Below are 27,588 nucleotides of genomic sequence, written 5' to 3' on the forward strand. Positions count from 1 at the left end.
GATAGATAAACAAAACATTTTTTTTCATTCTATATTGGCCATGTCAGCTTGCATTCCAAACATTTTCAAAGAGAAACCCTGAGGAGTCGTGTATAACTTGTCTGAAATGGTTTCCTATCTACCTTTTTCACTAATACTGTAGAATTACTTAAGCAGTCAAAGCAGATAAAATCATTTGGTTCTTTTGCATTTCTACAGCTAGTTTTGCCATATGAAATTGGTCTTAAGATCTGATTTTTTGACTCATTCAAATTTTATTCATTTCTGCATTGTCCTAATCCTGCTTTGAAATATTCACAGGAGGGCAGAGGGAGACACACTGCAGTTCAGTGCAAGACTGCAAAATTGTTTTACTGTGTGGCATCCATTCTGTGCTGTCTTGTGCATGCTTGCTCTTTTATGCCACCCACTCCTTTCCTTCATCTGCATCTCTCAGGCCCATTCGCCTTTTCAGTGGTTGAGATACTGTGTCAATTAGAGGGGCGGGAGGGTTAACAGAGCTGCCTCAGGAATTGATTCTTGTCTGCCTTTCTAAGCGGTCTGTGTGCACAGCAGCACATGATATGATTTTACACAATACCCAGTTAATATCGTACTCAGCAGCTTCCTCGGGAAGAGCTGGATTGGAAAATAAATAAATAAATAAATAACGGTACTTCTCTGCAGACCAGAGGGAGTGAATGGACCAGAGCTAAATTTGGAACACTAAATCTTGGTTTCCAAATGCGTGCTCCCACACACATACGTCTATCCTTAGTCAGCTTTTCCATGTGACCCTGTTGAATCCAGTGCAGCTGTTATTTATAGATGGTAGGGGTAGTGATGGCATTATCTTTTAGCACTGTTCAGAACTGAAATTATAGTGTTCTTCTGCAGTGATACAGGGCCAGATGCCCTCCACAAGAATTCAGATCGATGGCTCGTTTTGTAAATGTTCCAACTAACAGATGATTGCAGAATAGCCTTCCCCATCTTTTTATTTTCAAAGGCAGGAAATAAAGGGTATTGTAAAAAATTAGAATGCGCTGTGATTATCACTGGCTTCTTCTCTGGGCGTGCATAACAAAATTGAATCACCTGGTCCTTAAGTGATCATTCTTTTCTCTTCTCTTCCATTTCCCCGTACAACCTGTTGTAACCCAAGGGGGAAAACTGCGTGTTCCACTGAAGACAAAGACCAACTCTTTCCAGATCAGGCTGTCTAAAGTTAGGCTCCCAAATAATAACTGTTTGATATTCCAAGGTGCTGAGTATCTGTAGCTCCCAATGATTTCACTCAGGCTTGTGTGTGCTCACTAAGTACCTGAGAAAATCTGTTGGTGTGTATTTAGGTTTTTGGTTCCTTATTTTAGTTCCCAGGTTTGAAAATTTAGGCCTAAATAGAAAATATAATAGCTTTATTTTCTTTGACATATTTGTGGAAACTAAGCTTTGGAATATATAACAAATCATATATTCCATTTTCAGTACCCCACCAGTATAATGCAACCACTTCAGAGGTGAAACACAGGAGCTGTTTAACTGCAGTAGATAAACATTCATGCATGCATGTGTAAGCATGAAAGAGGGTCAATTTATGAATTTGCCAAGATGTCATTTAGATTTTTAAAGCTGAAATCTAGCAAACTCGGTTTGGCAATACATAATTGAATCCAATAGAATGACACTTTTTTTTATTGAGTGTAGGGAGTGGTTAGTCTTACTAGTTTTAATGCTGGGGGGTTTTCAGGTCAACTTTTAACTGGAACAATATTTCTCAAAACAGTACACTTGTTTATTCTTAACCAACCAACAATTTATTAATTCACCCAGAACCACATTAATATACAATCAGCAGTTCACCACTCAAAAGTAAATGCAACCGTGTGTACTACATGCACAAATACAGTTTTGAGAGCAATTATCACAGACTAGAGGTGAGGCTTAGCAGTTATATCAAGAAACAATGCAAATTACCAAGATTTCTTATTACATGTACATATGATCATGAGTTCCCAGTTTTTTACTGGCTTATATATTTATCACACTTCCATGGATATACCTGTCTTTAAGGAGCTTTGAAGCGTATGGTTGTGTCTCTTTGACTAGATTAATCCCAAAGGGACAAGTTTAGAATATTAAAACAAATTGCTTAAAGTTATTGTTTTCAGTATTTCTTAGGCCAATTTGCTTGGACTTATAAAGGAGTTAAAATCTAAAATACGGTTACTTAAGGTATCACTGGAGAGGGTAGACTCAGCAAGATAACATTTAGTTATTTATATTAAAAAGGAGAGGAGCGAGTAGTCTTTTAAATGAAATCTCACCTTTTCTTATCCTGTTCACCCTGTGATGGGGGAAGGGGCCTTTCCCACAGGCATTGTTCCCAGGCAACTTTCTTGAGCACATGGTGACTTCAGTTTATATAACCTAGTGTCAGGTCTTGTAGGAGGGACTCCTCCACACACATGCCCTCCCTCACCCCCTAAGAGAGTGCTCCGGTTTTAGAGTTTTCAGTTTCTTTGCAGCTTCCATTGGTATCCAGTAGATGGTGATAGTGTAGACAGATTTTTTTCAATCCTTTTCTTATCAGAGGCTTTTTAAGTCTCATCTATGTCAAAGATTGTATTTCATCATTAGCCACTACTATCCGTTGGGTTCCCTCCTTTGAAGCAATTTATCTTAATATCCCAAAGTTTATAGCTTCATTTGTATCTTTTAACGTTTACTTTTCCTTGTGCCAGTGCCAGACAATTCCTATTACTCAGAGGTGAAAGTAACTTAAAGGACTTACCGGTATGCCAGAGTCCTGAGCGGGGGCATGGCCTTAACCGAAAGAGGTGTGGCCTTTCACGATTTAAAGGCCCTGGGGTTGTGGCTGGGAGCCCCAGGGCCTTTAAATCATCCTGGAGCTACCAGCTGCAGAGGCAGCTGAGACCCCCAGGGCTCAGGGACGAATTAAAGCGCCCAGGGCTCCGGCCACTGCGGAGTTCCGGACCCTTTAAATCACCGTGGGAGCCCTGCCGCCACTATCCCGGGGCAGCCGGGCTCGGGCAGGGATTTAAAGGGCCCGATGCTCCTGCCACTGCGAGGTAGCGGCGGCAGGGCTCCAGCGGTGATTTAAAGGGCTTGGGGCTCCCTTCAGTTGCAGGAGCACCAGGCCCTTTAAATCTCCGCCCAAACCCAGCTGCAGGAGCCCCTTGGACCCTTTAAAGCACCGCTGGAGCTCTGGCAACCAGGCTCAGGTGGCTCTTTAAAGGTCCCAGGCCCTTTAAATCACCACCGGAGAAGCCAGTCCAGTCCGGCACGACGTATCAGATTGTACTGGCTTACTTTCACTTTTGCTATTACTTCCACAGTGCAATTATTTACAGTTATAACCAACACAATCCTTATAATCTTCTAAATTTGGAAGGCTTGTAGACAGAGGATGTTGCAGTGGGGAAGGTTTAGGTTAGATATTAGGAAAACTTTTTCGCTAGGAGGGTGGTGAAGCACGGGAATGGGTTACCTAGAGAGGTGGTGGGATCTCCTTCCTTAGAGGTTTTTAAGGTCAGGCTTGAGAAAGCCCTGGCTGGGATGATTTAGTTGGGAATTGGTCCTGCTTTGAGCAGGGGGTTGAACTAGATGACCTACTAAGGTCCCTTCCAACCCTGATATTTTATGATTGTGAAGGCCAAAACTATAAATGGGTTCAAAAAAGAATGAGTGAAATTCATGGGGGATAGGTCCATCATTGGCTATTAGCCAATAGGGTCAGTGGTGCAACCTCATGCTCTGGGTGTTCCTAAACCTCTGCCTGCCAGATGCTGGGACTGGACAACAGGAGAGCACTGGCATGAAGCACTGGCATTGGCCACTGTCGAAGACCGGATACTGAATTATATGGACCATTGGTCTGACCCAGCATGGCCATTCTTATATTAAGACAAGTACATTTTATTTAGGACTTACAATAGACGTTTCCCACATGTAGAAGGATGTTGATCTGACTCACAAGGCAAACAAATGTACAGATTCTAATTTGGGGTGAAAGACCTAGAGTACTTTTTCTCTCTCCCAATCTAGCTAAAGAGCTTTTATCCATATGCAAATTATGAGAGATTCCTGTCTAGGGGATTAATGATGCTCTCGTTTAGCCATTTTAGTTTCTGTTCTTGGGGAGAACTCCTGACTTTGGTGGATCTGTGGGTCCTTAGACAAAGTGTCTCATGTGATGCATGCCATTTCTTCTCTTCCTAGGTGGATCTTATTTTAGGAATAAACAGAGATGAATAGCTTTTCTAATTTTTACGGGCCAGAAGAAATCAGTAGTAATTAATCAAGGCATATCTGTTCTATATATCTCTTACCCATGTTCTGCATCATTCTAGCTACCTTGCATCATTAGGATTATGATTAACTTCAAATCTCTTGCAGGCTAAATAGTCTTCTGCAGTTATATGCATTTGAAAGACAAGGGGGAAACTGGGTTTTCGTGGTCAAATCAAGTGTCCACAGTGAACTGGGTGGATGGTCTCAGTTCAAGCAGTCAGGTGTCCATGTCACAAAAAAAATACCTCCACAGCTGACAGATTTCAGGACTGATTTTTTTTTTAACAGTTTCAGTAAAGTTGGCTAGGACCAAATAATCTTATCCTTCTTCTCTCTGCTCAAAAATAATATTTTCTATAGCTATCTATTAATAAAACTTTTTTTTTTTACACACACGGTAAAAGTGTAAAATTCAAGTTAAGTTGAGCCTTAAGCAAAACCCAAGAGCAGAAGTTCTTAAAATAGCTTTTGGGTCTTCTCCGGGAATCTGGCAGCATGATGTTAAGTTAGGAAATACAATTGTGCCGTAAATTTTGTTGGCATGGTTTTCATATTTTTTTCTCCGTTTTTGAAAGCGTATACAGATGTTTTATGGTTGTTGTATGAAAATGTTCCAGGGCCAGTACTGAAAATATGGGGTTAGAAAACTGACCTTGATGTGGTTGGTGTGGTTTTTCCTTCCACTGAGAGGAAGGAATGTGGTCTCCTAGGAATCTGGACTCCTGAGTTCTCATCTTGATTCTGCCACTAACAAAGTGACCTTGAGGAATTCCCCTCTTGTCTATGCTGTAGTTTCTCCATCTTTAAAATTTAGTCACCAAGTGTTTGTTGAGTGGCTTAGTTTACTGATCTTTGTAAGGAGCTGTTTATTCCCTAACTGAAATGTTATAGATATTTCAAGTAAAATTATTATTCTTTAAAATCAGAAAACAAGAAGGAATTCAAACTTAACTTTGCTCAAATGCAAAATCTTTGTTTTGAATAGCTGTGTAAAGTAATATGACAGAGCATAGATTTCCCATGCTATACAATAAGCATCTAAACACCTTTCGTCACACTTGTTAGCATAAACAAAAATCCTTCTCAGAAGATGCTTTTGTGGTACTTGGCTAGCTCAGAGGATTGATAATGGGAAACACAGCTTCTCACTTTTGGGTCCCTGTAGGTTTATTAAGTGTAAGTGACTTTCAGACCATAGCAGTGAGCAGGAAGAAGAGGTCTTTAATTAATGAATTGAGTAGCTTGGGGCCACAGACTTACCCCTCTCTTCTCCAGCTCCCCCAAACCTGGCACCCTTTTAAATAAGAGAGACAACAATTTTGCTCTATTCCAAAATCATGACTGAAGATGATCATCGGACTTCAATCTATGTGTGTTATGTGACAGTTAAATATTGATTTGAAATCTGTCTAGCATTCATATAGATAGATATGTGACTGTATCTTCTGCATCCTATTTGTCCCTTGTGAGGATAGAAATGAAATAAATAAATAGCCAGCACAATATTTTCTCCCCCAATGCCACAGATTATCTGCCAGGATGATTTGTCAAAAGGAGTGTTGCAGACTCTGCTTGTACAGCAGAAGATACACCACCACCTAAAAGATCTAAAAAATTCTGCATAAAATAATGTGAATTTGCCTTTAAAGCTACATATACTTTATTGGTGTAGATCTGTGAAAGGTGCTGCATATGCCACAAAAGCCCTAGCACCTTACTGCATTTCTTGCTGAGATTAAAAAACAAAACAAAAACTAGGGGATGGTACTCAACAGATATTTCTTCACAATTTTCATTGCACTGAGTAAGAAATATGAGTCTGCCAAGCTGCCTATTGAACTATCTGCTGCAGCTTAACTGCAGCAAGAAAACAGTAATCCTATTGTGCTCCTACAGCAATCTCTTGGGAAGCAGAAGGCATTGAAATTACTGAGCAGTTGTCTTGTCCCTTCCTCACCTGCCTTTGTAGCTGTAAATATAGTGTGTGCCTATAAATAACAGTTTGCTGCACCTTTAAGCACGTTCCCTAACAAGAGGAGGTGATTTACTGAGGTGATAAGCTGTAACTAATACTAGGGTATCATAATAGGTAAATAGATTAGCACAGTGCTTCTCTGTATTTTGCTTTCTAGGGAGTCCACTGGCTCATTCATTCATTGTAGATGCTTACTACAGCACATTGCAATACGTCGAGTTAAATCGGTTCCAGGATTGTTGCTATTGATGGTTGTATGTATAAAGCTAATGAAATGCATTAGTGAATCTATTGGACAGCTTTGATTGTTTTGGATCTCTTCTTTTCTGCTTCAACACCTCTTCCCAATAAAAAGGTTATAATGGTCAGAGTCCATTATTCAGTATCATGATTATATATTTTGAAATGCATCATCATTTTGTTTTGGGGTTTTGAATGATGTGAAGTACAGTAAGTCGGATCATTTGCAGCAAGGTGTTAAAAACTGAATATGCATTCAGGGTTTCATCCATGGATTCCCCATCTTGGATTAATTACTTTTACATTCTTAAGAGTCTGACTTTTCTGGAGACTATTAATCTTTAATTAGCCAAAGCACTGTTTATCTGTTCTGTGTTAATGACCTAAACCAAGGCTGCCCTGAGGGCAGGTAATGATGCATTCTTCAGTCCCGAGCATCCCTTGTCTGTGTAACAGGTGATTGCTCTGGGCTGAGCCAGGACCACTAAACTCATTTTCCTAATTAAATTGTACTAGTCTTTCAACCTGATGCAGAAGTATTCATTTTACCCATGAGCCCTTCCTGTTCTGTCATTCCTCAAATAATTTCTCTATTCTTTCCAAACGGGCTGCTTCCTTTTCCCATTTCTCCTGCACCACCTAGTGACCGGTCTTTCGAATGGATTCCCTTTTTTGGTATATATGTCAGCATATATATAGGCACTTGCAATGACTGCGCTACATCCTGGGTCCACATGAACAGCACTTTCTAAGATCGTAGTTATCAGTATTTTATTAAAATGCTTTTGAAAAACAAGTTTTTAATTTCAAGACAATGATTGATACTCTTATAATTATGCAATACTTTGATCAAATACACTGGAGTATGTTTGGTGGAAACAATGTTGCACTGTGTGGACAACATATCAGTATAAAGGGGGCCTAACAAGATAGGAGCAATATTAAGATATGTTGCCAACTCTCATGATTTTTTTTTATCGCAAGTCTTGAGCTATCGAGTGCTTTCTTTAAAGCCCCAGACTCTGGACTCAAGTGATTATACAAACATCTCAGTGTTTTAGTAAGTTTGTAGCCCACATGGCTGCAGAGAGATGTTATTCAAGTGTCTCTTAAGAGTCAGAAGGAAATTAAAATAACACCATATGAATGTGTGTGTATTATATAATGTTTTTAAATCATTGTTTATGATTTTTTGAGGCTTAACTCATTTAAATATGAGGGTTTGGCAATACTGGATCTTAAATATGCAAAAGGCTATAAAATGGATGTAATAGGACTGATTTTAATATTGAGAGGATATGGGTCAAACTCTGCCTTCAGGTATGCACATGTGAAGGCATCATGTGGCACTATATTTAAGTCTCCCTGGAAGAATGAAAGTAAGACCATAGGGCTAGGTGGCAGGAGCTGACATCATTGAAAGTACCTTTCCTAACTTTCAAATATATTTTTCTCACTTTTTCAACATCTCTTTGGCTGCTTGTAAATGAAATTGCACCCCCCCCTTTCCCCCCCCCCCCCCCACTGATTCCATTTTTCTCCATTTCACAAACATACAGGCCTGTTGCTATGGGTTTTGGTATTGGTTTGCTCCTGTCATCCAATATAGCAAGCTAGCATTAATTTGTTTTAATAAAAATACTGAAATCCTTAAAATAAAATAATCAAATGAAGAATTGCACAGGTTTTACAAAAGAGAAGTAGGTCAAATATTGTGCCAATCAACTGTGAGAATGCCCCTTTAAGAAAAATAAATGGGGAATACACTAAAACTGTCAGCCCATCATTTGGTTGCCTGTATATACTGCTTTGGTATGACCTGGCAAAGCCTGTGTGACTTAGTATTGTGGGAAAATGTCAATTTTAGTATTTTAACCAGAATATCCTTTATATTTGGGTTTGGGATGGGGATATGGCAGCATAAAGAATTCCTGTTCTACCCTTGCAAACGTTGAATTTTTATTTTAACAAGCAAGCTACATTATTATATTCAAGGGGCATTGTAGCAATGCAGCATAGGAACACAATTTAAATCAATTATTAAACTGCAGCAGAAAGAGGCTGAGAGGGGCAGTGTGGATGGTCCATCTGCAAAATCTGTGCTCCTGTTTTACAAGGAGGAGGCTTTAGAGGGTGTGGGGAGAGAAAAAGCAGCTGCTTGGCTGTTCTCTGAGAGGGAGAGACTGACTGTTGGCACCATCTGTAGCTGTCCTTTGTGCTTGCTTCTTTATCTGTTCATTATAGTGATGCTGACTTTCTCGTGCTTTGAGTTTCAATGAGCTGAGATGTGCCTAATACTGTCAGCACAAAAAGCTGAAACTAAGTACGCTAACGATGAATAGTGTAATCTGTAAATTCATTTTCATCTTACTTGAATAGGCAAAGGAAGTAATGTTCTTCAGAATCCAGCTGTACCAGATGCGTGTGTGGCGCATTTCATCTCACCATACTAAGTGCAAACCAGTATAAGGGGGGGTTGGGAGGAAGTTGCAACATTTCAAACAGACAATGGCAAAATCGCTGAGGGAATGTCTACGCCAGGGGTAGGCAACCTATAGCACGCGTGCTGAAGGCGGCACGCGAGCTGATTTTCAGTGGCACTCACACTGTCCTGGTCCTGGCCACCGGTCTGGGGGGCTCTGCATTTTAATTTAATTTTAAATGAAGCTTCTTAAACATTTTAAAAACCTTATTTATTTTACATACAACAATAGTTTAGTTATATATTATAGACTTATAGAAAGAGACCTTCTAAAACATTAAAATGTACTACTGGCATGCGAAACCTTAAATCAGAGTGAATAAATGAAGATTCAGCACACCACTTCTGACAGGTTGCCAACCCCTGGTCTACAGTGCAATGTAAACCCAGGATTTGAACTTGGGCTCAAGCCTAACCCCTCTTCAGTCTACACAAACATTGCACTAACCCCATGCTTGGACCCGAGGTCCAAGGACCCCATGGTGTTGGAGGGTCCAAACCAGAGTCAAGCTGGAACCCAGAGTTTAAGACCAACTGCTTTGCAGTGTTGACACAACCCCACTGGACTCATCATGTGGGAGTCCACCAAAAGAAACCCACTGGCCGATTTTTTGTCACACTGTATCACAAACACAAGGCTAGAGTGACCACACTTTGGGAGAGTGCTGGGCAGTCAGGGGTACGGGTGGTTGGAGTCAGGCCTGCATAATGCAATGTAGATCCTGTAGCCTCAGGCTGGGAACCCCAGGGTTCTGCAGTTCCTAATCTAGGGTTACAAATGTAGATGCTCAAGTCCTAGCTTAACAAACCCAGTATCGGCTACCTCAAGTTCCAATTACCCAAGGCTTCCATTGCAGTGTAGGCATACCCAGAGGGGTTTTCTCTCTCCCACCCTCCGCTTTGATGGAGATAATGGTGGATTTGACATTTTTTGAGACAGTTCTGAACCGGTCTCTTTTCATTCAATGCACAAACACAAATTATTATTATACATTGTACATGACTGGGAAATGTCCCAGGAGGAAAGGTTAAACCTCTCTGGGTATGCAGCGCTTTGAAGTGCGAGTGTGGTCACAGCGCCAGCGCTGGGAGAGAGCTCTCCCAGCGCTGCACGTACTCCACATCCTCTACGGGTGTAGCTTGCAGGGCGCTGCAGCACTATTTACACTGAGGCTTTACAGCACTGTATCTTGCAGCCCCCTGGGGTGTGTTTTTTTCACACCCCTGAGCGCGAAACTTGCAGCGCTGTAAAGCACCAGTATAGCCATGGCCTCAGTAATGAGCAGTGAGATGGGGATGAGTACATTTGTTATATTTTATACCTTCAAATTCTTACTTTCCAAAAATGTAAGTCACCTCTGGATAATTTGTAGCATGTAACTGTCTCCCTTATCTCAAAAGCCTGGCCATTCTCTGACGTTTACATTTCACCTTTACAAATGTGTGCATTTGATATTAGTAATGATAATAACTCATTAATATCTTACCTTCCCTCTCTACTCAATGCGATGTTATCTCATTTCCATTGCAAATTACTTGGCCAGGAGTTAACTCTGTTTTTTCAAAGCAGGTACTGGCTTTGTTTGCAGATTCATGTCCTCAAATCCATTAGGCGGATGCTTTTTATCTTTATTTGTCAAGCACTTATATGTGTGCACTAGGAACAGCTCCCTCCTCACATCAAAGCCACGTTTAAGATGGACGGTTTCCATTCGACACCATAGTAATTACACTCAGCTGTGGAAGTGCTCAGCATCTGCTATTATTCTGACATGGCTGCATTTACAGCTCGGCAGAACACTTTGTTCATTTTTCTCAGAACTCAAGTAGCCATAGTGTGCATGAGAAGACTATGTTAGGCAGTGATTTTTATCTGCAGGCGGCTTGAAAAGGGAATGGGAGGGAAAGACCCTTTGTCACTGGCACATAAGTAATGACATGCCAGGGATAAAAGGTGAGTATAATTTGGTCAAATGCTTGTTGACAGATTCCTTGGCTATAGAGAAGCAGCTTAGAATGACACTCGTTGCTAGAACATTTAGGCACAGAGCTCAGTGGGAATGCTTTCTATAGGCTAGATGTCATGCTAACAATTTCAGAGTAACCATATTTAGTTATATAAAGAATCAGTATCCCCTTCTTGTCATAGAAGGATTCTAAAGTACCTTGCAAAACACCATTATTGACCTTGCATGTGGCAAATACAAAGAAATTACTCCATCCTCAACACCCCGATGTGCGTTTATTTTTCTGTAATAGAATTGGTTTTATTAAATATTTCTCTGGTTTGGCCAGTAGATTTTTTTTTTTAATTTCTAGTATTTTTATAGAGAGACACATTTTTCTGTGTTCCTGTCAAAATCTGAGAATCTTACACTTTTCACAGTGTAACTTTCCAATTACATCCTTTGAAACTGGTTCTGATAATCATTAATGACACCACTTTTGAGTGTATAATGGAAGAAGAAGGTGAGGTCCTTTTAAATGATGGGTAATTATGGTATCACACCATTACGAAAAGCATACAAGTGAAAATAAACATCCATGTACTGGACATCTCCTCACCTGTGTCACTTACATTGGTAAACCTGACATCATGTTTTAAACCTCATCTACTTTTGACTATTTATACCACATGTATATTTTAGACTGGCTTTCTGGTTTTTGCCCACTAGAACAAATTGTTGTTTGGGTACACAACAAATTGTTGTTTGTAGGGAAGCATCTACATTTAAAACCTTTTAATTGACGTTCAAGACCGTTTTTTATCGGCATGAAGATCTGCAAAACCCTCTTTTAAGGAAGAAAAAAATAGACCCTTCTGTTTGACAAAGTTGTTTGTATCAACCACAAAATTTTGCAGTTGGTCTGAGCTGTATTTTATTGGAATTCTTCACCCACCACTTAGCGCAAAAGATCTTTAATTACATTTCACAACAGTTAGTTATCATATTGGAATTTAAAAGGGCAGCTCCTTGGTTTAATCACTTTTCTATGAAGATGTACTAGATAAAATCCTGCTTCACTGCAATCAGTGGAGCCTAGATTGTGCTCACTGTCATTTGTAGAGGCTCTGTTTATCAGAATTTGTGTGCTTTTTGTAACATAGGCCAGAATTTTAGTGCCTCTAAAAATCAGGCCTCTTATTTAGGTGCCTAAGGCCCCAATTTATCAAAGCATGTAAGCATGTGCTGATCTGTGAATATATGAGTAGTCCCATTGACCAAAGGAATATTCACATACTTAAAGTTTGGCATATGTTTAGGTGTTTTGCTGAATTAGGCCCCAAATATGGATCCAGGTGTCTAAGCACCCACATCTGAATATCTTGGCCATTCTGTTTTGTAAGCTCATTCACAGTTGGGATAGGTAATATAATGTTGCAAATTAAATCCAACACCTGATTTTTCTTTTGCAATCTGTCTTCTGCAATAAAATTTCATAGAAAAAAATTGCAGTATTGTCAATCGTACGGAATGATACTATTTTAGTTATGTGAGAAGGCGAAGAAAAGTCATCACAATAAATCATATATAAGACTGGCTATATTAAGAAATGCTGATTGTGCAGATTGTGTAGATTATTTATAATAAACTAAATCCAAACTAGAATAACTTGCAGAACTAAAACTATCATCTGCTGCCTATTAACATTAGAGGTGGAATGGAATGTAGGAGACTGTAGAAAGAAATCTTGATTTCTCTTGCTCTCCTCTCCTTATCTACCAATGATCTCATCTCTGTTTCTCCCCTTCTCATAGTTTTCCCCCTTTTAGTATAGCAACATATTCTTCATATGATGGTAGTGGCTCATGGGGAAAGTTTTCAGAACTGGAGTATGTCCATTCAGTTAGTGACTAATGTGGTTAAAATATCCTGCACCTCAACACAGCTGCACTCTTCATTAATTTGTACACCTTCATTTTGTTTTGTTTGCACAGCGCTGCTTTCGTCGTGGTGTGAGGAGTTGGGACGGCTCTTGCTGCTTCGTCACCAGAAAAGCCGGCAAAACGATCCTCCCGGGAAGCTACCCATGCAACCCCCCATGAACTCTATGAGCTCCATGAAACCCACACTCTCTCATAGGTGAGTCACGCAAGCCTGCTATTATGAGAGTAGGTGCATATACAAATTCAGTGAGAAATCTTTTAACTGAAATGCTTATTACCATGACAAATCGGGAGGAACTAGTTGAGACTTTGCAAGTGGAAGGCAGCTTGGGTGAAAGTGGTCATGAGATGGTAGAGTTCTGATTCTAACAGCTGGTAGGAGGGAAGATAGAAGAATAAACATAATGGATTTCAAGAAGGCAGGCTTGACCAAATTCAGGGAGTTGGTAGGAAAGATCCCATGGGAAGCAAGTCTAAGCGGAAAAACAGTTTAAGAGAGTTGGCAGTTTTTCAAAGAGACATTATTAAGGGCTCAAAAGCAAACTATCCCACTGCATAGGAAAAATAGGAAGTATGGCAAGAGATCACCCTGGCTTAACCAGGAGATCTTCAATTATCTGAAACTCAAAGAAGACTCCTACAAAAACTGGAAACTAGGTCAGATTACAAGGAACAAAAGCATGTAGGGATAAAATTAGAAAGGACAAGGCACCAAATGAGATTAAACTAGCTAGAAACATAAAGGGTAACAAGAAAACATTCTACAAATATGTTAGAAGCAAAAGGAAGACCAAGGACAAGGTAGGCCCATTATTCAGTGAGCGGGGAAAGACAATAATATAAAATATGGAAATTGCGGAAGTGGTAAATGCCTTTCTTGTTTCAGTTTTAACCAAAAAGGTTAGTAGAGATCAGACATCTAACATAGTGGACACTAGGGAAAATGAAGTAGGATCTGAAGCTAAAGTAGGGAAAGAACAAATGAAAAATTATTTAGACAAGTTAGCTGCCTTGGAGTTGGTAGGCCCTGATGAAATCCTAGAATATTCAAGGAACTGACTCAGGAAATATCTGAGCCATTAGCATTTTTATTTGAAAATTCTTGGAAGGGTGGAGAGATTCCAGAGGACTGGAAAAGGGAAAATATAATGCCAATTTATATAAAGGGGAATAAGGACAACCCATGGAATTACAGACCAGTCAGTTTAACTTCAGTCCCTGGAAAGATAATGGAGCAAATAAGCAAGCAATCAAGATAAGTAACAGTCAACATGGTTTTCTCAAGAACAAATCATGTCAAACCAACCCAACAGCTTTCTCTGACAGGTTAACAAGCCTTGTGGATGGGAGGAAGTGGTAGATGTGGTACATCTTGACTTTAGTAAGGCTTTTGACAGTGTCTTGCATGACCTTCTCATAAACAAACTAGGGAAATACAACCCAGATGGAGCTACTGTAAGGTGGGTGTATAACTGTTTGTGGATGATACCAAGCTGGAAGGGGTTGCAAGTGCTTTCGAGGATAGGATTAAAATTCAAAATGATCAAGACAAATTGGAGAAATGTTCTGAAGTAAATAGGATTATCAGCCCAAATGCAAAGTGCTACGCTTAAGAAGGAACATCAACTGCACATATACAAAATGGGCAATGGCTGCCTAGGAGGGAGTACTCTGGAAAGGGATCTGGGAGTCATAGTGAATCATAAGCTAAATATGAGTCAGCAGTTTAACTCTGTTGCAAAAAAAAGCAAACGTGATACTGTGATTTATCAGCAGGAGTTGTTGTAAGCAAGACATGAGGAGTAATTCAGCTCTACTCCACACTGATAAGGCCTCAGCTGGAGTATTGTGTTCAGTTCTGGGTACCACATTTCAGGAAAGATGTGGACAAATTGGAGAAAGTCCAGAGAAGAGCAACGACAATGATTAAAGGTCTAGAAAACATGACCTATGAGGGAAGATTGAAAAACTTGGATTTGTTTAGTCTGGAGAAGTGAAGATTGAGGGAGGACATAACCTTTTATGTACTTGAAAACTGTTGTCACAAGGAGGAGGTAAAAAATTGTTCTCCTTAACCTCTGAGGATAGGACAAGAATCAGTGGGTTTAAATTGTTATCAGGGTAGTTAAGCACAGGAAAAAAATGCATAGCAGATTGCAGAATCTCCATCATTGGGGGTTTTTAAGAACAGGTTAGACAAAAACCTGTCAGGAATGGTCTAGTTTTTACATAGTCCTGCCTTGAGTGCGGGGGGCTGGACTAGATCACCTACTGAGGTCCTTTCCAGTCCTACACTTTTATGATCCTATAACGAAGGATAGCTAAAGTGGTTCATTCACCGATTGGAACTAGAGACATCAGCAATACTAAAAAAGCTAAATTTTCCGCATTGCTAACTACCCAGTACATGGTGATGTGACTTTTCCATTTCCCAACCTGAGTTCAGGTTTAGCAAAGAAGCATGTAATTGGCCCCCTGAGACATCAAGACTTAAACCCCACCCTAAGGAGGCAAACTGTACTGACGTTAATTAAAATAACACTGCTGTGCATCACTCCTCAGATTTTTTCCCATGGAATATTTAAAGAACACTGCTTTTTCTCTGGGCTGCAAACGTTTTTTTGAAGGTTTTTTACTTTTAGGTTCCAAGGTGATGGTTTCATTAGAAATATCTGTATAGATTAGAGTAGATTGGATGTTGCATCAAGGTGTTAATATTATGGGGTTAATCAGGGAAATGAGAACCTTCACTGCACTCTAATGTCATCAGTCAGGAGAAATTCATAAAAGAATGATCACATTTTGAGTGGAAAAGTGAGCCCCAAGGATTGTCTGAGGAGAGACTAAAGCATGCAGGATATGAAACTTTTATTATTAAACCACGATAACACTGTACACTAATTCAAATTGCCACTTTATGACTCCACTTTATGCCAATGTGTCTGGCTCTGTATTTTCATGTTTGAGTTTGGGGTTTTCCTTTTGTTTTTGTTTTGGTATATTTCTTTTTCATTAATGGAAAAAATACAGAAGCTACACATCATTTACTAAAAGTAATACCCCTTATTCTAATATAACTGATTTTAGTGATATGTGACTAGGCTGCTTCTTTTCTATCTTAGCTTATGAAATGATTTGGATCAAATACTTAATTACATTAGCTTGATGAAAACAAATTTCTTACTAGAAAACCCCTTTGATTCTAAAAATAATAGTTGGGCTCTTGCTGTTTGGACTTTAAATAAACTCCAGTCCTCTTTTCATCATCCAAGATGAAATCAGATGGGAAGTCTGCATAGTAACACACTCTTATTGGGACCCGCAGGAGCTAGTCAGTAGAGCTAGGGAAAGACAAAATGATCCAGTGTCTAGGGCATTAGTATGTGACTTGGACACTTGAGTTCATTTCCTTGTTCCACTACAGACTTGTTATGTGACCTTGGGAAAGTCACTTAGTTTTCTGTGCCTCAGTTCCCTACCTGTAAAATGAAGATAATAGCACTGCCCTACCTCCTAGGGGTGTTGAGGATAAATACAATAAATATTGTGAGGCTCTCAGATAGTACAGTAATGGAGACCATATGAGTAGCTAAGAGAGATAAAAAAAGCAATCAGCAATAATCCTGTATGGCTGTCATCCAGTGAAGCAGCCCATCATGTATCATAGTGTAAATAATATGTCCTGTCAAAGCCTAGATTTAGATTCTAAGATTGTTAGGCCTTGAAATACCTGATGGACTCATGTCACAGTTCCTGAGTTCATTGCACCTCTGACCCCTTTGTGGACTCTCTGAGGGCATCCCAGTTAAGTCTTAGGCCTCTAGCTGTCACCTTTCTCAGGCAGAGTCCTGCAACACACTCCCTGTACACCAGGGAGTTGGTCTACAATTCCATTCACAGTGATCACCTTAGCAAGTCTGATTTGAGTTCACCATCTCCTGTCCTGTTCTCTCAGGAGCAATGACCAGGGTTTTCCAGTGCTTTTTAAAGCAACTATGATTTATTCAGAACATAAACATTACAGAGAAAACTTATCTTAAAAACCATAAACAGTTTACGTGCAGGCCTTAGCTTACAAGGCAGACGTCCCTCTCCCACCTGGAGACCCTGGCAGGATTCAAAGTCTGTCCTTGTTGCTCTCAGCATGTCACTTCTTATATTGAGTGAGAGTGACCTCCCTCTCTATGTCAGGTTGGCCACTTAACACGGTTCTCCTTTCTTTGTGTATCAGGTCTTTTAAACCAGGTTACACTAGTACATGCAGTTTCCCCCAAGGGTTGAGGTTACTGGCCTAGGAATTTGTATTACCCCCCAGTGATTTTTGTTCCTCTAGGAAACTCCTATAACTCCTCCATGGGGTTAGAATAAAATCCCTAGCCCATACGGATTCATATAATGTTTATGAAATCAATAGTATAGTCTTTGGGTATTCCATGTACTCATAATAGGTCACCGCCTGTACTAACGCATACCCTCCAGTTATGTTCACAAGTGGGCATATCCAGTTGAACACCACACTTCTCTCTCTTTCTCCTGGAATACTATTTTGGGGGGGAAAAAAAGCTTTACTTTGGCTGGCACTATGAGGTAAATCCTAAATCAGAGTTGTTCAATGCTGTGATGTCCCGCTGGAAACATCACTGCTGTGGCATATCTTCTTGTAGTGGTGAAATTTAACATAATGGCACGCAGCAGCCTCTGAGGCCTGTTGAGTATTTGTATCATCACTTCAGAATGTGCATTCATTTCAGCTCTAAATTGGACCCTAATCTAGCCACTGTAAATTATATGTCAGATAGTAGGACAGATATAGCTGATTTGCATCTACCTTGCAGTCCTTGCTGAAACTGTACATTTCCATGATTGTTCTGCATTGAACCTATAAAACATAAATTAAATGTAGAGTGGGGATTTACTGGGTTGTTGTTTGGTTTTGGGTTTTTTGTTGTTTGTTTTTTTCCCTTCAAAAAAATAGAGGACTAACAGCAATCATGAAATCCCCCCTCAAGGATACAAAGTCAGACTGGGTTGAGGAGGCATTAGCTTTCTTCCAGTCTTCTGGAACTTTCCCAGTGCTCCAAGACTTACTGAAAATTAACCTTAATGATCTAGTGAGCTCTTCAACCAGCTCTTTTAAAACTCTTGAACGCAAGTCACATTAATCTGCTGATTTCAAAAAGTCTAACTTTAATAGCTTCTGTTTAACAACCTCCAGAGATACTAGTGGAATAAAAAGAGTGTTATCACTATATGATGAGACTATATCATATGTTTTCCCTCCAATACATAACAGAAATATTTATTCAACACTTAGCCTTTTCTGCATTATTATTGATAATTCTAACACTTATATCTACTAATGGACCAATACCATTGTCTTGGTTCTTTTTGTTCCTCAAATGTTTAAAAAACTCCTTCTCATTCCTTAACTATCCTGGTCATAGATTTCTCCTTGTGTCCCTTGGCTTCCCTTACAAATTTGCTAGAATTCCTAACTTCTGATTTATATTCAGTGCTGTCAACTTCCCTATTCTTGTTATATATTTTATTGCTTAAAGTTGCCTTCGCTTCCCCTCTAAACCAGGTTGGTTTTTTAACTAGTACAGCCTTCTTCCAGGATCATGGGTTCTTCTTCGAGTGATTGCTCACATCCATTCCAGTTAGGTGTGCGTGCCGCGCGTGCACGTTCGTCGGAAACTTTTTACCCTAGCAACTCCAGTGGGCCGGCAGGTCGCCCCCTAGAGTGGCGCCGCCATGGCACCCGATATATATACCCCTGCTGGCCCACCCGCTCCTCAGTTCCTTCTTACCGCCGTGTCGGTCGTTGGAACTGTGGAGCGCGGCATAGCTGTCCTCCACGTCCCTAGCTCTCCTTGTTCTACAGTTGATAGTTAGTAGTTAAGTGTAGTTAGTTATATAGTTAATAGTGTAAATAATATTGTAGATAGTCGTTAGCCGGTTTGGGCCGTAGCCCTTCCCGGCACCCGGCACCGGGCTCATGCCTGGTTCGCCGGGCTTTAAGCAATGTGCGGCCTGTAAGAAGCCGATGCCGACCAGCGACCCTCACGACGCGTGTCTAAAGTGCCTGGGGGAATCGCACAGGTCGGACAAGTGCCGCATTTGCAAGGCTTTTAAGCCTAGAACAAAGAAGGAGAGAGACCAGAGACTTAGGACTCTCCTCATGGAAGCGGCACTCGACCCAGCAGCTTCGCAGGCCGTCATCTCGACACCAGCACCGGATCGCGCCGGCACCGGAAAGACTCCCCGGCACCGACCTTCCCCGGCACCGGGTACAGAAGCAAGACCCTCGAAGTCTGCAACTCCATCCAGGCAGACTCGAGTGGAGTGCCCGGCATCGACATCTGCCGCGGCGCTACCGGCACCGTCGACTCCGGGCCCGGTGGGTCCGTCGAGTCCGGTCCCGCCGAGCTCCCCCATAAGATCTGGGGTTGAGCTATTGGTCCCATCGACTCCAGAGACCTTCGCCTCGGCACAGGACCTCATTGCCCTGACTGAGTCAACTCAGCCTCCACCCCCGGTACCTCCGGTGCGGGTAGCGTCCAGGGGCAAACCTATGATGACAGCGCCGTCTCGGGACTCACGCTCGTGGTCGAGGTCCCGACACCATGGTCGCTCAAGATCCCGCCGCCGCTCGCAGTCCCGGCACCGCTCCCCTCGGCGGTACCGGTCGTACTCGCGGCACCGATCGGCCTCCAGGCGGTCACGGTCTGGTTCCAGCCGCCGATACCGGCACCGGGACTCTAGGAGCCAGTCCCGCCGTCGATCAGCGCACCGGTCGACCTCCCGGCACCGAGCTGGTGGCAGGTCCCGGTCCCGGTCGACCTCCCGACACCGCGTCGGTGGCAGGTCCCGGTCCCGATCCCGGCACCGAGGCAGCGGCCGGTACCGGTCCCGATCCCGGCACCGAGTCCAAGACAGAACCCGGTCCCGATCCCGGCACCGGTATGACTCCCGGTACCGGTCCCCGGCACCGAGAACATCTTCGGCGCCAGAACGCGGAGACTCTTACCAGCCGCGGTCGGCCCCTCCATGGCCTTCCAGACAGCCGTCGGTGTCATCGCAGGCGGACAGCATATACGCGCTGGGCACTGACAGACAAGCGGCTCTTTTTCAAGACCCTCCGCAACAGGACCAGGGTCCGCAGCAGTGGGGGTTCTGGACACCCTGGGCGTACCATCAAGCCCAGGGCCCCCAACAGCTTCCTCCTAGGCCTGCAACGGCAGAGCACAGGGCGCCGGAGGCGTCGTTGTCTCGCCCCCCTCCCTCCCCGGACGGGGAGGACGGGTCAAAGCAACAGGACCCTGATCTCCCTCCTGAGCCAGAGGCGAGGGCTGAGGCGGACCCCCCGCTGGACACTCTCTTGCCAGGGGTCTCCTCATCCTCTTCTCCTGATGAGGCGGTGGCTGGCACTTCCTCTAATAGCCCTCCTCCGCTAGATCTCAGGGCACATCAGGACCTCCTCAGGCGCGTAGCACAGAATCTGAGCCTGCAAGCTGAGGAGGTCTCTGAGATCGAGGACCCCATCGTCAGCATCCTCTCCTCCGATGCTCCCACCAGGGTCGCCCTACCCTTCATTCGGACGATCCAGGCCAACGCCAATACGATCTGGCAATCGCCGGCCTCCATCCCCCCTACTGCAAGGGGCGTCTAAAGGAAGTACATGGCCCCCTCCAAGGGCTATGAGTACCTCCATATTCACCAGACACCATGTTCCCTGGTGGTACAGTCGGTGAACGAGAGGGAGCGTCACGGACAGGAAGCCCCAGCCCCCAAATCCAAGGAGGCCAGGCGTATGGACCTCCTCGGCCGCAAGGTTTATTCGGCTGGGGCCCTTCAGCTCAGGGTTTCCAATCAGCAAGCCCTTCTTAGCCGCTACGCATTTAACTCTTGGGTGGCAGCGGACAAGTTCAAAGAGCTGCTGCCACAAGAGGCGCGTCAAGAATTTGCGGCGATTCTTGACGAGGGCAAGAAGGTTGCACGAACCTCGTTGCAGGCCTCCTTGGACGCTGCAGACTCGGCTGCCCGTACCCTCGCCTCGGGGGTGACGATGCGCCGCATCTCCTGGCTTCAGGTTTCTGGCCTTCCACCGGAGCTCCAATACACCATCCAGGATCTCCCGTTCGAAGGCCAGGGCCTGTTCTCGGAGAAGACAGACCCCAGACTGAAAAGTCTTAAGGACAATCGGGTCATTATGCGCTCCCTTGGTATGCACACGCCTGGGACGCAACGCAGACCCTTCCGGCCGCAGCAACAGCAGCAGCGTCAGCCATACCCCCAGTTCCGCCAGCGGCAGGACCTTAATAGGCGCCGCGGCAGAAATGGCAGGCGCAGGCCATCAGGCAATCAAGGGGGGCAAAACCAAAGCTCCTCTAAAGCCCCACCTGGACCCAAACCTTCATTTTGAAGGTGCGCCCGAGGGCGTAATACCAGTATCCCACATGGATCCTTCCCCCCCGTTTTCCAACCGCCTTTTGTTTTTCCTCCAGGCGTGGTCCCGGATAACATCCGACCGCTGGGTCTTACGCACGGTGCAGACGGGATACCGTCTGCAGTTTGTATCATTTCCTCCCTCCCGCCCCCCATCCTCGTCCCTCTTCAGGGACCCCTCTCACGAGCAATTCCTTCGCCAGGAGGTACAGACGCTCCTCAACAAAGGAGCTATAGAGGCAGTTCCGGAAAACGAGAAAGGCAAGGGGTTTTATTCCCGCTACTTTCTGATCCCCAAGGCCAAGGGAGGCCTCAGGCCTATCCTCGACCTGCGAGAGCTCAACAAATATCTAGTGAAGTTGAAGTTCCGCATGGTATCCCTGGGGACCATTATCCCATCCCTGGATCCTGGAGACTGGGATGCCGCCCTCGACATGCAGGACGCTTATTTTCATATTGCCATATGGCCACACCACAGACGTTTCCTTCAATTTGTGGTTGGCCGCCTTCACTACCAATTTGCAGTCCTCCCATTTGGCCTTTCTACGGCTCCGAGGGTATTCACAAAATGCATGGCCGTCGTTGTGGCACATCTTCGGCGCAGTCGCATTCACGTGTTCCCTTACCTCGACGATTGGTTAATTCGGGGCACGTCGGAGCTGCAGGTCTGCAGCCACGTCCGCAGGATCACCGGCCTGTTTGCTACCTTGGGCCTCATGATCAACGTGGACAAGTCCACCCTGCTCCCCTCGCAGAGGGTGGAGTTCATTGGGGCCGTCCTGGACTCCACCGTGGCCAGGGCCCTTCTGCCGTTGCCAAGGTTCCAGTCGTTGTCGGCGATCGTTCAGCGCTTGCTGGCAGCCCCCCTGACATCGATACGGACATGTCTAACCCTGTTAGGCCATATGGCAGCCTGCACATTTGTGACCGGGTATGCACGGCTCCGCATGAGGCCCCTCCAGTCTTGGCTCATCGCACATTACCGGCCGGCAAGGCAATCACTAGACATGCTGATCACAATCCCCCAGGGGGTGTTGGATTCTCTCAGTTGGTGGCTAGACCAGTCCGTCGTGTGTGCGGGGCTCCCATTCCACCCACCCCAGCCCTCGGTGTCCCTAACGACGGATGCCTCAGATCTCGGCTGGGGGGCCCACCTGGGAACCCTGAGGACACAGGGCCTGTGGTCCCCACAGGAGGTGGAGCTACACATCAACATGCGGGAGTTAAGAGCGGTCCGCCTTGCTTGTCAAACGTTCTGTCACCAGCTTCGGGGTCGTTGTGTCGCGGTATTTACCGACAACACGACGACCATGTACTATATCAACAAGCAGGGCGGCACCAGATCCTCTCCCCTATGTCACGAGGCGATGCGACTCTGGGACTTTTGTATAGCCCACTCCATTCACCTCACGGCTTCCTTCCTCCCCGGAGTACGGAACACGCTGGCGGACCGCCTGAGCAGATCCTTCCTCTCGCACGAGTGGTCCCTTCGCCCGGACGTCGCCCTCTCGATCTTCCAGAGGTGGGGTTGTCCCCGCGTGGACCTCTTCGCATCCAGGGGGAACAGGAAATGCCAGGCGTTCTGCTCCTTTCAGGGCCGGGAACCCGGGTCTCTAGCGGACGCCTTCCTTATTCCGTGGACGACCCACTTGTTCTACGCGTTCCCCCCGTTCCCGCTGGTCCACAGGGTCCTTCTGAAGGTGCGCAGGGACAGGGCCCGCGTGATCATGGTAACCCCGGCGTGGCCCAGGCAACATTGGTATCCCATGTTGCTGGACCTGGCCATAGCCGACCCAGTTCCCCTGCCCCTTCACCCGGACCTGATCACCCAGGACCACGGAACTCTCTGTCACCCGGACCTCCAGTCGCTGCACATAGCAGCGTGGCTCCTGCGTGGCTGACCAGTTCGGAGTTGCGCTGCTCCACCCCGGTACGTGAGGTACTCTTGGGCAGCAGGAAGCCTTCCACTAGAGCGATGTACTCGGCCAAGTGGAAGCGTTTCTCCTGTTGGTGCGTGGAGAAGGGTCTCCTCCCGATGGAAGTTTCGGTGGCCAATATTTTGGACTATATTTGGTCCCTCAAGCAACAGGGCCTGGTGATATCGTCCCTGCGGGTCCACCTGGCGGCTATCTCCACCTTTCACCCGGGTGGGGATGGCCGCTCTGTTTTCTCTCACCCGACGGTGACTAGATTCCTTAAGGGGCTGGAACGTCTATACCCTAACGTCCGACCCCCTGCCCCTACCTGGGATCTTAACCTGGTATTGTCTCGGCTCATGGGGCCCCCCTTTGAGCCGTTAGCTACTTGCTCCCTGCTCTATCTTTCTTGGAAGACTGCCTTTTTAGTAGCTATTACCTCAGCTAGACGGGTGTCGGAACTCCGGGCTCTCACGGTAGATCCCCCGTATACAGTCTTCCATAAAGATAAGGTGCAGCTGAGACCGCACCCTGCCTTTCTCCCCAAGGTGGTCTCAGCATTCCACGTCAACCAGGAAATCTTCCTCCCAGTTTTTTTCCCGAAACCTCATTCTTCTCGCAGGGAGCAACAACTCCACTCGCTTGATGTCCTCGGGCTCTCGCGTTTTATGTGGAGAGGACCAAACCGTTCCGCAATCCCCCCAGCTTTTCGTGGCAGTAGCGGACCGCATTAAGGGGCTTCCCATTTCCTCGCAGAGGTTATCCTCGTGGATAACGTCCTGTATCAGGACCTGCTATGACTTGGCTCACGTTCCTACGGGCCGTGTGACTGCGTACTCTACCAGGGCGCAGGCGTCGTCGCTGGCTTTCCTCGCCCGTGTGCCCATCCAGGAAATCTGTCGGGCAGCGACCTGGTCATCGGTCCACACCTTTGCTTCCCACTACGCCCTGGTCCAGCAGTCCAGAGAGGACGCGGCCTTCGGATCTGCAGTGCTCCATGCCGCTACTTCTCACTCCGACCCCACCGCCTAGGTATGGCTTGGGATTCACCTAACTGGAATGGATGTGAGCAATCACTCGAAGAAGAAAAGACGGTTACTCACCTTTGTAACTGTTGTTCTTCGAGATGTGTTGCTCACATCCATTCCACACCCGCCCTCCTTCCCCACTGTCGGAGTAGCCGGCAAGAAGGAACTGAGGAGCGGGTGGGCCGGCAGGGGTATATATATCGGGTGCCATGGCGGCGCCACTCTAGGGGGCGACCTGCCGGCCCACTGGAGTTGCTAGGGTAAAAAGTTTCCGACGAACGTGCACGCGCGGCGCGCGCACCTAACTGGAATGGATGTGAGCAACACAACTCGAAGAACAACAGTTACAAAGGTGAGTAACCGTCTTTTTTTTGGGATATAATAAAGCTTTCTTAAATGATTTCCAATTATCATTCACATTTTTCTGATTAAATTCTTCCTTCCAGCTGATTTGGCTCCATTGTTTTCAGCTTTGGGACCAAGTATATACAAGAGATCATGACTTGATCACATTTATAATGTGCAAGCAGAATAAATTCCAGACCAGTAATATATAATGATCTGGAATTTATTCTGCTTGCACATTATAAATGTGATCAAGTCATGATCTCCTGTACCTAAGCTACCATTATTTATTAGTTCTGTGATCTGTTCCTCTTTCAGACAAGCTCTAATAAAGAATCCATCCATGTTGGCTGCAACACTTTTGAGTTAGGAGATTGTCATCTATAATGTTTAGGAATTCCAAGGATGTTTTACCACTGGCAGCATGAGCCCTTCAGCCTATGTCAAACTGAAATCCCCCATGATCATACAGCTTTTTTTTTTGCCCTACACCTTATAGATGAATAAGGAAGCAATCATCCTATTCCGTAGTGTCATTTGGTGGTCTGTAGCATATGCCAACTATTACCCCATCTTGTGTTTTTATTTGTTAAGATGTTGAATCATAACATTCAAGATAATTTTCATCTGAATTATCAATTATTATACATCAGGGGTCGGCAACCTACGGTATGCATGCCAAAGGTGGCCGGCAGGAGGCTGAGCGGGGCCGGCAGCCAAGACCCCAGACCAGTAGCAGGCACACCTCTTGGCTCCCCCCTCACCATGCTCGGGTTCTGCGGCTCCCAGAAGTATGAGCCACCGGAGCGCGGGGCCCTGAGCCTGCTGCGGGAGCGGTGGCGGTGGCTCACACTCCTGGGAGCCGCAGAGCACAAACACACTGAGGAGGGAGCCAGGGGGTGCATGGGGACCTCCGCCCGCATGCATCCGCTGCAGGAGCCGCCTAGGTGCGGGGCTCACTGGACCACAGCCCAGGCAGGCACACACCCCCGGCTCACCCTTCACCGCACTCGGGTTCTGCGGCTCTTGGAAGCGGGAGCCGCTGCTGCCACTGCCCCTCCTGCAGCTCCTCTACTCCCGCTGCCTCAGCACTCCACGTGGAGATTTGCCTCCACGTGGAGCCAACATCTGACCAGCATGGGCATGGTAAGGGGAGTTCCGGGGGGCAGTCAGGGAGCAGGGGAAGGGTTGGATGGGTCAGGAGTTCTGGGGATCCTGTCAGGGGGCGGGGAGTGATTGGATGGGACGTGGGAGTCCCGGGGGTCTGTCTGGGGGCAGGGGTGCGGATAAGGGTTGAAGCAGTTGGGGACAGGTAGGGGGTAGGGTCCTAGCAGTGCAGTTAGGGTTGGGGGGGTTTCAGGAGGGGGCAGTCAGAGGACAAGGAGCAGGGAGGCTCAGGTAGGGGGAGAGGTTCTGGGGGGCAGATAGGGGCAGGGGTCCCAGGACGGGGCAGTCAGGGGACAAGGAGCGGGTGGGGTTGGGGGTTCTGACGGGCAGTCGGAGTGGGAAGTGGGAGGGAGTGGATGGCGGTGGGGCTGGGGCAGTGCTCTCCCCTCTTTTTTGATTGTTGAAATATGGTAACTCTAGGTGGAGGGGAGTGCATGGGGGCTGGCGCCCACATACATCCACAGAAGCCTGCGGGAGCCCCCAAGGGGGCGCCGGGCCACAGCCCGGGCAGGAGGGGCGGGGGGCGCAGCTACGCCCCGCTAGCGGCACCTCCGCCTTTGCAGGGGTGCTGCCCCCCTCCACCGTGCCGGCTCCTCCATGCCTGGGGCATGCTGCTGCCACAAGCGGGATTCTCTGGCTCTCCTGTGCCTCCAGAAGGCGGCTCCTCCCTGCTGAGCTGCTGCAGCAGCCCAAGCCTGGCAAAGCCAGTGAGTGGACTCAGGACAGGGGCCACCGGGGTGGGGTGAGGAGGGCTCGCGGTGGGGCTGAGCACCTTCCAGGGGAGTTCAGGGGGCGGGGAGGAGGGAACCTGGTCTGGGGAGCAGCCCCTGGGCAGGCTGGCTCCTGGGGTCTATAAAGGCTTGTTGGGATTTGCCTTCAATGTGCAAGGGGGTTGGGGGGACGCAGGGTGGAAAATATCCTTGCACCGGCCCTGCCCCAGGGGGTGCGTCTACCCTAGGTTAAGAACCACTGCACTAAAGTGATAAGATCTGCATTTTAATTTAATTTTAAATGAAGCTTCTTAAACACTTTTAAAAACTCATTTACTTTATATACAACAATAGTTTATAGACTTATAGAGACCTTCTAAAAATGTTAAAATGTATTACCGGCACGTGAAACCTTAAATCAGAGTGAATAAATGAAGACTCGGCACACCACTTCTGAAAGGTTGCTGACCCGTGTTATACATGCACATGAATTTCAAAGGAACTCAGGGACAAGCTTCCAGGTTTGTCCCATTCCTCATGTATAGTCCAACTGTTTTTTGAAAGCTTAAGCTGGGTTGATGAAAAATTGAAACAACTAGGCCAGGAGGGCTCTTACAGTAATATTTCAGGTCAAACATAGGGCAAAGGGAAGCAGAAAGCAAGGCTGAAAGTTTCTTGTGTTAAAAGGTATACATTTGGATGGTTTTAGCATTGGCTTTGGGTTGTGTTGTTCTGAGCACACAGAACCTGAAAATCTCTCTCTGCTTGGGTTTTTCATAAATACAAAATGTTGTCTTTTAAAGGTTAGAGGCAATTATGTGCTCTAATTATTTATTCAATATTTTTCACTAATAGTAAAGTAACTGGGTGTGAAGTCAGTTGCATGCAAGCCAAACAGTTCAATAAAATAAAGACTTCAATTTGAAAAAAGACATGCTTTTGGTTCAACATGAAATGTGGTTAGATTGTAAGCTCCTTGTGGCAAGAATTGTCATTTGGTGTTTTATGGAGCACTGAGATCTCTCTTGGCTTTTAAATAACTCATTTGATATTTCAGTAAACACAGTGTGGTGCGGTAGTTAGTGCAAGACTGGA

At 45.4% G+C, this 27,588-nt stretch overlaps 1 protein-coding gene across 16 annotated transcripts in view; it reads left to right on the forward strand.

The window, feature by feature from the left end:
- ZMIZ1 (zinc finger MIZ-type containing 1) overlaps nucleotides 1-27,588 on the forward strand; it is a 509,185-nt gene that overhangs the window by 423,763 nt on the left and 57,834 nt on the right. For all 16 annotated transcript variants that reach the window (XM_050960048.1, XM_050960044.1, XM_050960038.1 and 13 more), the window contains one exon: nucleotides 12,931-13,075. In XM_050960048.1, coding sequence (XP_050816005.1) covers nucleotides 12,931-13,075 — 145 coding nt within the window. The remainder of the gene's footprint in view (nucleotides 1-12,930; nucleotides 13,076-27,588) is intronic.

The sequence above is a fragment of the Gopherus flavomarginatus genome, chromosome 6 (genome assembly GCF_025201925.1).
Source record: "Gopherus flavomarginatus isolate rGopFla2 chromosome 6, rGopFla2.mat.asm, whole genome shotgun sequence".
In the NCBI taxonomy this organism is placed as follows: Eukaryota; Metazoa; Chordata; order Testudines; family Testudinidae; genus Gopherus; species Gopherus flavomarginatus.